Source organism: Mchenga conophoros, linkage group LG23 (assembly GCF_057382185.1).
Source record: "Mchenga conophoros isolate Kocher_MC1m ecotype Shallow Benthic linkage group LG23, M_conophoros_male_GT1.1, whole genome shotgun sequence".
NCBI classification, from domain to species: Eukaryota; Metazoa; Chordata; class Actinopteri; order Cichliformes; family Cichlidae; genus Mchenga; species Mchenga conophoros.
In genome coordinates, this window is record NC_140547.1 from 2,432,314 (window position 1) to 2,444,716 (window position 12,403).

At 43.2% G+C, this 12,403-nt stretch overlaps 2 protein-coding genes across 2 annotated transcripts in view; both read left to right on the plus strand.

The window, feature by feature from the left end:
- Positions 1-5,841, plus strand: part of cacna1ea (calcium channel, voltage-dependent, R type, alpha 1E subunit a) — a 116,120-nt gene extending 110,279 nt beyond the window's left edge. The window contains exons 46-49 of the mRNA XM_085264785.1: positions 156-284; positions 551-698; positions 936-1,117; positions 1,260-5,841. Of these exons, the coding sequence (XP_085120911.1) occupies positions 156-284; positions 551-698; positions 936-1,117; positions 1,260-1,823 (1,023 nt within the window). The 3' untranslated portion in view covers positions 1,824-5,841. The remainder of the gene's footprint in view (positions 1-155; positions 285-550; positions 699-935; positions 1,118-1,259) is intronic.
- Positions 5,842-7,415: 1,574 nt separating this feature from the next.
- Positions 7,416-12,403, plus strand: part of LOC146546339 (uncharacterized) — a 30,038-nt gene continuing 25,050 nt past the window's right edge. The window contains exons 1-2 of the mRNA XM_085264786.1: positions 7,416-7,493; positions 9,547-10,608. Coding sequence (XP_085120912.1) covers positions 7,440-7,493; positions 9,547-10,608 — 1,116 coding nt within the window. The 5' untranslated portion in view covers positions 7,416-7,439. The remainder of the gene's footprint in view (positions 7,494-9,546; positions 10,609-12,403) is intronic.

Consider the following 12,403-nt stretch of genomic DNA (forward strand, 5'->3'; position numbering starts at 1 on the left):
TGTTCCAATGAAGGTTGAGAAAATGTTGATTTTCAGCTTTCGGCGCTGTCTCGTAGCAGGATGACAGTGCGGTTGATTCGATGTTTGAATGTCGAGTGTGAGCAAAAGCAGTGTATAAGGTTTGCTCAGCCTGCTCCTCTGTGGTCTTTGTGCAGGTCCCAGAAGTAGTAGAGTATAACCAAGTGCTGCAGCAGGCCCGGCAGGACCCAACGCTAATGAAATCACCTCAGCGTACAGCATCTATCAGAGCGTCGTCCATGCCCAGGCTGGCTGCTGATCCTCAGGTAATAAACAGTAATAACCTTTATTCAAACCTATATTCAGTAACAGATCTTATATTAGTAGGTGCTTTAAAAATCAATAAACTATTAAAATCCACACAGGGCGCATTTATTATGCTCGTATTTGCTCCTTGACAGCAGTGAATAGAAACAATTTGCCCGCACATTTTAAATGACTATTACAGACACCAGAGTGAGTTTGTGTGCTCGTTGGTGTCATTCCTGGTTACTTAAATAATGCGTCTTCTGGTTGTTTTGCATGTATATAGCCTGGGATGTCTGCAGACAGTAGGCTGATGAAGCGCTCCTTCTCTACCATCGGAGACCAGTGTGTGAACGGTCTCTGGCAGGAACAGCACTCTCTGGAGAGGATCAGCCCTGATGCCACATACAGGCCCCGACAGAGGAGCTACAGAGGTCATAATTACAACCGTGAAGCAGCTGCTGTGGTTTGATTCTGATTCAGAGTAAAGTTTTGGGGGGAAACTGGTCAAAAGAAGACTATTGTGCAAAAGTCTTGAGCCAAGTCTTGAGCCGAGTGACAGTGGGGGGGAGTGGGCATGCATGATAATGTACGTAGGCTGAATGCAGGTGGAGACTGTTGCAAAGTCTTGGTGCCACAGACTCAAAGGCACTTTGATCTTGTTCTCTCAGGTCCTAGAATCAACCACAAAGAAACAATTAGTCACGAGAGAGGGCGATCCAAGGAGCGCCGCCACCTGCTGTCCCCTGATGTGTCGCGCTGCAACTCCGAGGAGCGGAGTCGAGACCCTTCGTGCGAAAGGAGAAGGTCCCGCTCACCTAGCGAAGGACGCACACAGACCTTACAGAAACAGGTGCTTCAGTCTTTCCTGACCTGGCCACTGTGCAGATCTGTCATATAATAGGATCAGGATCTGTTTTCTACTGCTGGATGAGAACCAACAGTCCTTTTCTGGCAAAGTCTTTTACTCAATATTGTGCTTGATTTATTTGCAGGTGAACACATCAGACAGCCCTGCCCACTCAGCCTCAGAGTCTGGTACTCCTCGTAATCGCCGCCAGTTGCCCCAGACTCCCTCTCGCCCACGGCCTTACATCTCCTACTCTCCTCTCGTCTGCCGAACCCAAACCTCTTCCACAACAGCAGCAGCCGCAGCCTCAAATGAGGGACAGAGCCAGCCTCAGGACACTCCTGCTGGCCCCACAGAGGCCTCACTGAAGGTTGACAAGGAGAGCAGGCCTTTATCTGCAGTCCAGGGGTCATCCGGAGTTCACGTTTCAGGACCGAGCCACCCCTCTCCTCATCGTTACATATCGGAGCCCTACCTCCCATTCCACGAGGACCTAAGCAGTGGCGAAGCAAGTGAGAAGCAGGAGACGCTTACCTTTGAGACTGCCGTGGCCACCAGCCTGGGTCGGGCCAATGCCATAAGCTCGGCTCCTCAGCTCAGACACTCCTGGCAGGTCCCTAATGGGCATTTCCGAAAGCACTTGGGCCAGACAAGTCCAGCTGGCGCCAGCGAGCTCTTAAGTGACACAGACGAGGATGATCGCTGCTAAAAACAACAAAAAAAATCAGAGAGAACGATGAAGAGGATGCACAGGGCACCTCAGAACAGCCCACGCGGCACCACAACGCTTTAGCTCCACAGCGGCCCCGAGAACCCGATGTTCTCAGCGCCAGTAGCATTACGAGCAGGACTCAGTCCCACTGCTGTTTATCTGGATGCTGGTGTCTGTCTGCATGTGTCCTCGTGTCCGTTTGTTGTAGCTGGAGGAGACTACATGTGTGCACACGGATGTGAATTTCTGTGTGTGCGCTCTTAAAAGAGATTTTTTTTGCCAAATCACGAAAACAGCAGAGACTGAAAATACCATTAGTAGCTCACTGCGGGCAAACCCACATGTTGCCAAGCCTTCCCACGCAACTTTGTGTTTTGAGTGTTATTTGAACAAAATATGGTGAGATGTGGAAATCTTCTAGCTGAATCCAAGACACTGATTTAAGTGCATTTTCTGTAAGTGAAGCTTGAGGTAGCATGTAAACATGTAATAAGATGAATGTATTTTAGTTTCATGTTCAGGTCATTTGGGGAGGTCGCTGTTAGTCTGTGCATTGTTGTGCATTGAAACAAAAAGATGTTTTTGGCAAGTTTATAACGGGCAGCCAGCCATTCCCAACAGTTCCTGTTTACAGCAGATTATCCACAAGATTCATGGGCATTAATCAATCAATACAGAAAATCAAGTACCAGATGTTTAGTGAACTGAACAGCTGTAACAGAGTTATTTTTTTGCCACAATGTCAAAGCAACAGTATATGAAGGTGGAGTATAGTCCAGGGCTGTGTGTGTGCAAATGATGAGCAGATCACACAGTAAGAGAGGTTTTGTCTCAGGATACCAGACCATTGAATTCTGAAATCCTCTGCAGAAAAACACTCACTCGGGATCTCCAATGAAATCTGAAGGACTTTAAGTGACTCTTTACCCTACGGGTCAGTCAACATAGTGCGATCATGACTAACGTAAGAACTGAACAGATCCTATCGTGTCCATCTGCTCTGTTTGTGGACCACAAAATCCTTGGCACGAGGACAGCCATCCGTAGAACCGATAGCCTGGGTGTTGTTACTACATGAAGCCAAATGGATGTTCAGTTTCCACATGTCTGTGCTGAATAACGACTGCTGATGCGTTAGAGATGTGACAAAAGCCATGTTCCTCCTGTACATAGAGCCGGGGATGTGTCCTCTTCGGGGCGTGTTGCCTTCTTTCGTGTAATGACAGAAGTGATGGGAATTTGATGTCTTTCATACATGTGATGCAACATGGATGCTTCAACAAAAGAGCAATCAAAGCTACTGTTTGGTTAGTCTCTGTGCTCCCACCGCATCACTTTCTGTCAGTAAAAAACAAACAAAAAGCAGGCTTTTCAGTATTTTCCGAGCTTCAGAGTTCTAGTAATTTCCACATGCATGATCACGGTGACAGCGATAACGAGAGATGGGTGAGAGAGCCGTGTCTTAAAGACGCCTGATTACTTTTTGTTTTAGTGTGCCCATGATGTTAACTGAGATTCATTTTGCCAACAATGTGATTATGAAACAGAGCAAAGCAGAGAAATGTTTATTCCCGGCATTCCCTCTGCAACATTTCAAAATTATAGATGATTTGTCGTTCCCTCTAAATGAGATGTATATTTATATCACGTGTTGTTGTGTTGTTATAATATGTTGAGTTTGAAATGTGAAAACGGGATATATCTGAGGGGTCAAAGTCACCCGCTGACGACCTGAACGTAAAGTCGCGATGAAGAGACGGTGTCATTTAGCAACAACACCACCTTTGAAGTGTGCTGACTGCAAGACTTGAGTTATACAGTATACCAGTTAGATTACCTGTAGTATATGAGGCCATGCTTAGCATGTACAGTGCAGCCTAGGACTTCACCTTACTGTCTGTACAGAAGAGCCTAATCTGTGCCTGGGGAAAACTCACCCAAAGAGTTCCCTGTCAAGCCTGGATTTCTTAGATAGAGAAGCTTTCTGGTAAATATGTAGTATAAACTGTACAAAATAAATCCATGTTTAATTTATTGCAATCTTTACATTTTTATTTTATTCATGATGCCTGTCTACGAGCTTCACAAAGGACAATTAAAAAGAGGTCACCTGACTTTTCTTCACTGAGTGATGTCACTGCCAAGAATTTGGCTGCGTGCAACCAAATCGAGCACCAGTGTTGGTCAAGTTACTTGAAAAAAGTAATCAGTAACTAATTACCGATTACTTCCCCAAAAAGGTAATCCCGTTACTTTACTGATTACTTATTTTCAAAAGTAATTAATTACTTAGTTACTTTTTAAAAACACAATTTACAACCTGAGTAGGTGATAAAGTGATAGATCTTTCAGCCCAATTCTACTTTTTCTACATAATCCATCATACAAAATGTAATCAGATGGAAAAGTCTCTTTTTAAAACTTGTTTTATTAGTTTTAATCTTTTAACTTTATGCATCAAGCAAAAATTTAATTATCTGCAACAGTCTCTGACTGGAAGAAATTAGTTTAACATTTAAACCTATTTTCTGCACATTCCAGCACATAAAATAAAATATTTTGTGTGTTTACACTCAGTCTTTCAAATAGATGCAAGTAAAACACAGCAGAAAATAAATAAAGTCAAAGACTCAGCGGTCCTGTTGCTCTATTTTCACCTGTAAAGCAGGAGTGGGGCAGGCGGAGGGTTACCCTGGTGCAGGTGTGCCGCGGTCAGTGGAAGAATCCGCGAGTTTCTCTGTGAGTTTCCCATTACGTCGTAGCTACTCGGTGCTTGTTGGAAGTTTAGGGTTTTTTTCGCTGTAAAAAGAAGTTTTCTTCCCACGCACAGCGGACACTAATGTTTTTGTCACTTTTTATGGAATCAAACTCAAAGTAAGGTCAGTACTTCCACGCTTTAAACGCTGCACGCTCATACTCTCTCTGCACTCGATATATGATCCATTGTTGATCTGCACACAGCTGTTGTCACGAACGTCGCACTCGCTTACGTCACTGTCATGAGACATTCTTGCAAGAAAATCACGGTTTTAGTAACGCAGTAACGCAGCGTTCCTACAGGAAAGTAACGGTAATCTAATTACCGTTTTTGCAATAGTAATCCCTTACTTTACTCGTTAAAGTTACAAGTAACGCGTTACTGCCCATTTCTGTCGAGCAGTGGTTAGCACTGTTGCCTCACAGCAAGAAGAAGCTGGTTTAAATCCAGTAGACAGCTGGGGCCACTGGGTTTGGATGTACGACCCTTTGACTTTCTCGTTATGCCTTTTTCCATCACTGTTATTAAATGGAGGTGAAATACCTGCAATTCTTGTAAGAGAGCATGAAAGTGCAATGAACAAAATACACGAGTTGGAAGCTCGACTGACCCGTCTTGTTGGGAATCATCTACACGAGTAACACATTCATAAAATCCAGATTTGGCCTGAAATTTCCCTTTTTCAATACCCACGCTGTTTTTTGTGTTTCTATTTTGTTGTTCACATATATTCCCAAAATAAATACGTGTGAAGGATTAAGCAGGCTGGGGCTTTTAAGTGACGGAGGTGAGAGGTCGAGTTTGTTTTGTGAGCAGACTCGGACCCACAACTCAACAGCCATCAGTCAGTCTCCTCTCACAGTCATCACATCCAGTTTTAATGGGTAAAAAAGCAAAAGTTTCACTAAAATCAGCCTCTATAGCCTCATCAAGGTTGATTTTTATGTTCACAGTGGGTTTGTGAGTCATTCGCTGTATATTAGTTGTATAAAACATATTTGCTGCTCTATCATCGCATATTCTGGGAGCTGGATATTCAGACACCTTATCAATAATCCATCATATGTCTGCCGAGGTGAACATACTGCTGCTCCTGGACCAGCGGTCAGCACTTATTACAGAGGATATTAGATGCTGCATTCAGCCTTCTGTAAATATTACCAGTGAAATGCAACACAGAAACTTGTTAAACACATTTTCTTCCAGGTATAAAGTTTTGTGGTGTTTTTAAAAAATAAACATCTAACTGGGACTACCTTTGCTGGGCAAAACCTTTGTTTGCATCACCGCATCAGTCAGTCTGAAAAGTAATTGGCTTAGCTGTAATAAGCTACTGTTTGTTTTCTCTGAGGCAGAAACCCATTAATGGAACAAAACTACTCACAAATTAACATGCAAACTAAGTAGAGACTGTCGTCTTCAGTAGATAAACAGATTACGCATGTTCTCGGAAGAGACTTCACAAGGTCATACCTGACTGCAGTGGGCTTGTTTATCTAGGATGGATTCATTTTCCATGATGTGCAGCTTGAAAGGATTTAGCTCAAAGGTCTTTAACTTGACCTTGAATGTTTCCATACCGAGTACTAATGCCCTGTGAATCTGACAGCTTTGTGATATACTTGACATCAACACGTGAAGCAGCGCTCGGTGAGGACACTGTTTAGTTTCACTATGATGTCACAACCATGGACTTAAAATCTGTGGACTCTTCTGGAAACTGTGCGTGTGCATTGACTGCATGCATGCAGCACGTCACGTGTCGCACGGATCGGGGAGCACGGTCCTGGGTCTGTGTAGGTTCTCTCCGGGCGCTGCAGCTTTCTCCCACACACATGCCGTTAGGCGGGTTCGATGACTGGTGATTATAAATTGCTGTAGGCGTGAATGCAAGTGTGAGGGATGCCTTTCTGTCTGTGCTGGCCCTCAGGTGTACCCCACCTCTCGTCCTATGGTAGCTTGGATAGGCTCCAGTCCCTCCCAAAATTCATCCTGTACTTGGACTGTTACCTCAGAACAACACTTTGAACTTGATCCTGCTGGGAGGAGCTTTCCGTCACCACATACTCTTTACTGTAATCCCAAACCGTGGTCACAAATCCCCTTCTGAGGCAGCAGCCCCTCACTTTTTTATCCTTATGTCACATTCCTCACCTGAGCCACAGTCCTCCCCCTCTGACCCTGGACAAAGAAGACTGAGGTGGGGGGAATGGGGGTGTTGCATCAGTGTGAAGTTCAATGGTGAATTAGGCAGACTGGGGTCATATAGGTCGATTGCATGACAGAAAAGTCGTCTTTGTTACTTTTTGTGTCCAAAAATAAACTTTATGGCAGAGAAAATGTAAATTTTTAACACTGGTCTCACTTATGCTTGTGAATCTGTGATTCTCCAGGTAGTCGTCTTATTCTTCATCCCAAGCCCAACTCAGTGCAGTGGTGTCGTCTGTGAAGTCTCACCTCAGACAGTCTCTGCCACATGAGAAACAAAGGACTTACACCTTCTGTGCAGCAGCAAGCTTAGACGAAAACACCCCCGAGTGTCTGTCATTGTTCACACTGTGAGATATGAGGCACTTGCTAGCTTGCTGAAGATCAAAGACACTGGCGTCCACCAGCAGATGGATATGTTCATGTGATTTTGTGCTGCCACAATGTTTAAATGAGACATCTCTCTCATGCTGAGCCTTCAGCTGTCTCGTTTGGTTCCTCGATTTTATCAAACAAATGACCACAGCCTCAAACAAACGGACAGCCGGGCCAGTGCTTGGCTCGGGCCTCCAGGAGGGGGGGGGGAGTGCATCCTCTGGTGTTTATCAGGCAGAGCGTTGGCACACAGTTCAGACTGAGGAGTCCGGATGTTACCAGAAGCCATGCAGGGCTCTTCTGTGCTGCTGCTGCTACTGAGCTACGTAAGTCTGGCTGCACTGAAGTACTTTTATCTCTGAAAAATACTGCTGATATACTTCTGTTTAATTTTTCCAGTGGACTGTCAACTAGTAGTAGAAGCAGAAAGTGTAATTATTTCTGTTTAGGTTAAGAGTAAAGGTACAAGGCTCTGAAATGTAAAGGAAAAACCAGATCGCTGTAGATTTCTCACTCATCTACACTAAGAATCACTTTACTTACATTTACTGTTTTCACCTGCCTTTGCTCCTCTTCTGTTTCTCTCAGTAACTGTAGCAATTAAATAATTTTGTTTTATTTACACGTTTCAAGTAATTGGCTCTTGTTATATGTGCAAATGAAACAATCATCGATGGTGGAGGACTTTTACTTCAACTGTAGCAACATAGCAAATAAAATATTCTCTCTGCAAAAGAATAATTTCACCCCTTAAAATGTTTTGACCTTCATATTAGTCACAGACAGAAGAGGTCAGTGTACTAAACCTGCCTGAAGGACAGATGCATGTTTTCACAAAGGAATCGATTATTGGTCATTTTTACCTGACATATTTATTGTTCACATAGATAATTTTTTGGTTTTGTCTGGTTTTTCTTTGGTTATGAGAGATTTAAACACCCTTCTTTGTCAGCTTTTTCTATACAGAAAGAGCAACAACAAAATAAAGCATTATGTCATCTGCAGGACAGTCAGACGACATAATAATAATCTAATATTATGTCATAATATGCTAAATACAGTAAAAACTAAGGCACCACTGAATGGTAATGTATATAAATGTAGTAAAACATCTGAAGTCTGTTTGTGTGAGATATTAATGTTGCTGATTCTGGCATCCCCGTGTGGCCACAGCTGAGACCATGTAGCATGATGAGCAGCGTTTATATGTACAGAAGAAATGACATTTCTCTGAGCAACGAAATTCTTCCTTTGCTGTCCGTACACAAATACCACGTTAGTTTAAAAGAACAAGATAAATAAAGATAAATAAGGATAAAAAAATTATGGAAGATAAATAAATAAGTAAGTGAAGACAAGTGAGGTATGCAGATGTCGATGTCCACCACAATAAAAACAGAACTCACCTTTTTAAAGTATAAGTGAGGTTTTTCCTCTGGTATTTATATGTGTTTAACATGCATCGACTTCTGTGAATCATAACATTTCATGGCAAAGACTTGGTTTAAGGTTGAATCTGGGGTCAGGATTAAGCAAGTAGTAGTTATAGTTGGGCAAACCTCTGCCTTCAGCAGCTGAGCATCGCCGTGGAGATGAGAGCATCATGTGCTCATGTCTAACAGACACACAACGCTGTGACAGTCAACAAACAAACACATCGTTTGATTTCTGACAGTGTTTTATTTTTCCTGTTATCAGAGATCGTTAAGGTGTCTAAAACACACTAGATCAGTTGTTGCTGCTGCTCATCCTAATATATATGTGTTCCTTTTTGTTCCTTTTACGGATGATGTCTGTGTTATGTGGAGTGTAGCATAACTGGTTTCTATGCTTTAGCTTTCTTAAAGTAATCAAGAGTTACTAACAGTTATACAGATTTGATTTAGATGCCAGCCTAAGCTGCAGGCTTTCAAAGCTGGACTAAGTTACAGGGTCAGTAATCTCTACACAACAAAGCTGAAGATATCTGCTAGGATTAGCTGGTGCACACCCACGCAGTAGCATTATCTGATAGTGTGTACACCCTTTAGTAATGTCTCCTCAGCCCTACAGCTTCACGCTTCAAGTTCATAAGGCCACACTGTGCTGCCCTGTTTGCTTTTCTGTTAACAAATAAGTGTGAATCTATGACATTTAATAACATTTTTCCATAGTACAGTCTGTGTTTGTATTGGCCGGTGTGTCTGGGGGAAGCCACAGAGGGAGCGTTTGTCTGCGAGCTGAGTAACTGTGCTTTGGACTTGTGTGTGAATCCACGAGAAGCAGTTTACTGAGGAATGTCATTTAGGCATCAAATGCTTTAATTAAATGTTTAGCAAAATGAAAACTGCAAGATGGTTGAAAATGGACTAAAATGTGAAATATCTTCACTGTGGTCAGATTTGCCTGCAGGCTGGATCTGTAGATGAGACAAACCTTCAGCCTGGAGTCAGAGTATCATCCAGTTCAGAAAATTCCCCTCAAAGCTCGACTTCGCAGGCTGGTCACACTGAGGTGACGCCAAGGCTGGATCCAGTAAGCAGCGCTTCCCCTTTGAAGTCGCATCCTGATCCTCCCATACGTGATGGAAACGCCAAAGTATTGAACAATCATGCAGATCTAGATACAAATACTACAAGTTCAACCAACAGAGAAGCAGACGAGCCAAAGCCGGAACCGAGGCCTCGCTCTTCGACTGGAAATGAGCAGCTTTCCAAGTCGCATCTTAACATAACTGGGACGGGGAGCTCAGAAGCACAAACTGCCGAGATGACAGTTGCCAGCCCTAACATTCAGTCTGAGGACGCCACAGCTGCAGCTGCCTCATCAGGAACTCATACAGAAACAAAAACAGGGACGGTTTCATCTATTCCTGCTTCAGGATTCACCACAGAATCTGTTGCTTCCACTGTGGACCCTTTACCAGAAAAAGTGGAAACAGGCAAAATTAGACAACAGGCTTTGTCATCAGTGGTTACCAGTCCAGTCCCAGTAGTCGCTATTCCCTCCTTTAAAGACTTCAGAACAACAGAGGAAGACGTATCAGTGGAAAGGGCAGCTACGGTTGTAACCCCCACACTACAAAGTGGAGAAGCTCTGAGTCCCAGGGTCACAGAAACTGAGATGAGTAATGTTTCAGCCAGTGAGGAAATAGAAAAGGAGGCAATGGAAGACACGTTTGAGACTGTTTCACCCACAGGAAAAACAGTCCCGTTTCAAGGTGGAGATGGAGTTAATGGGACGGAGACAGATGAAAATGAAACAGATCCAGAGGTGGAGGAAGGGCATGCAGACGGTGACAGGTTTTACAGTCATCCCTCGCCTGATTTGATCTCCCAGTTTAGCACCGTAGGCTTCAGCATCCAGTCAGAGACTGAACCTCCACAGCAGACTGACAGAGCAGCGAATCCGCCTCCTACAAACACAGTCAGACGTCAAACACCTGGGATCAGAGGTCAAAGGGTAGGAATTTGTTCATGCTTTGCAGTAACTATGTATGAATAAGACTTGATTTCACTACTGTAGCTATTTTTACCTTTGTGGGTCTTGGTACTATAAACAAAGATTCATTCACATTGATTCAGAGTTTTAATGAAATTATAAACAAAGCACACAGGAAATTTTAATCACATTTGTCTGATATTCTCGGCTTATTTACGGCCGTGTCCTTGGATGAAATTGAATTTGCACAAAGCTGATTTGATGACTACGATGGCAGCATATATCTGTCAGTTCTAGCACCTAGAAAACCGTGTGTGTGTAGGGGAGGGGGGTTAGTCTCTCCAGTGAGATGCACTGGCTCCCTCCTCTGGCTAAACTGTGGCACTGTAACCCTCAGGCGTATTTGTAAGGTCATCAGCTACACTACACCTTTTTTCCTTTTCCCCCAACAAATATATATTTGGTTTATTGTACATAACACACCCCCAGTTACACTCATGTTCAGTGTGTCATCGTTTAAAGTATAGTTTTGTTAAAAGAAAATTGTACATAGTGCGATCAGCTACATGAAATGTAGCCATATAACAACTTTTGAGTGATAAACTTATTTTAGCAACTAACAGCTTCCTCTTTCCTGAGAACATACAGATGTAGAAAAGGGGAACCTCAGCTTTGAGTTCTTGGAATAACTTTGTACACACATGTAACCAGCTTGTATAAATAATCCATATCAGGAAGATCATAATAATCCCTCACCAAGTGAAAAATTAGAGATCAAAGTAGAAGTTTAAAAAGGGCTGGATACAGACCCGACTGAATACATGTAAATACAAGAGGAATAAAGTGGAATAAACAAAAGGCTAAATTAAATTAGAGATAATTAAATTATCTCTAAATGGTAAATGGCCTGCATTTGTATAGCGCTTTTCTAGTCCCTAAGGACCCCAAAGCGCTTCACACTACATTCACACACTGGTGATGGCAGCTACATTGTAGCCACAGCTGCCCTGGGGCGCACTGACAGAGGCGAGGCTGCCGGACACTGGCGCCACCGAGCCCTCTGACCACCACCAGTAGGCAAACATGGGGTTAGTATCTTGCCCAAGGATATTTGGCATGCAGGCAGGAGGCAGCCTGGGATCGAACCACCGACCTTCTGATTAGTGGCTGACCTGCTCTGCCACCTGAGCTACAGCCACCCAAAATTATCTCTAATGTATTCAAACTGATAATAGCAAGGATAACAACCTGTAAACTGGTATTAACAATGAAACATAGTTGGGATGACGTCCATGCCCAGAATGAATAGAATGAATGAAAGCAGATAATTCACACGAAGACATATTAAATGAAATAGAGAGATGCATAAGGTATATTAAGGTTGTGTCATCGTTCAGCCAAGGAAAGTGTGTGAGAAGGAAAATGTCTCCAGCTTGGGAAAGGGTGAAACTGCAGATCACCCGCAGCGCTTGATGGATACAAAATAAAATATAAATAAAATATTGTAATATACTATTGCTGTTATATATATATGTATATGTATATATATATATATATTAGGGGTGCAACGATATTCGTATCGATATTGAACCGTTCGATACAGTGCTCTCGGTTCGGTACGCATATGTATCGAACAATACAACATTTGTAATTTATTTGATCAACTTTCCTTCTGACGATGCTGTCTGTGTTGAGCGCTCAGTGAATCTGCCTTCGACTACTCCGCCTAGGCTGCACTGTCAAGCGCAGATCCACTGAGCGCTCAACACAGACAGCATAGTCAGAAGGAAGAGCGCAGGGCAAGCTAGCGAGACAG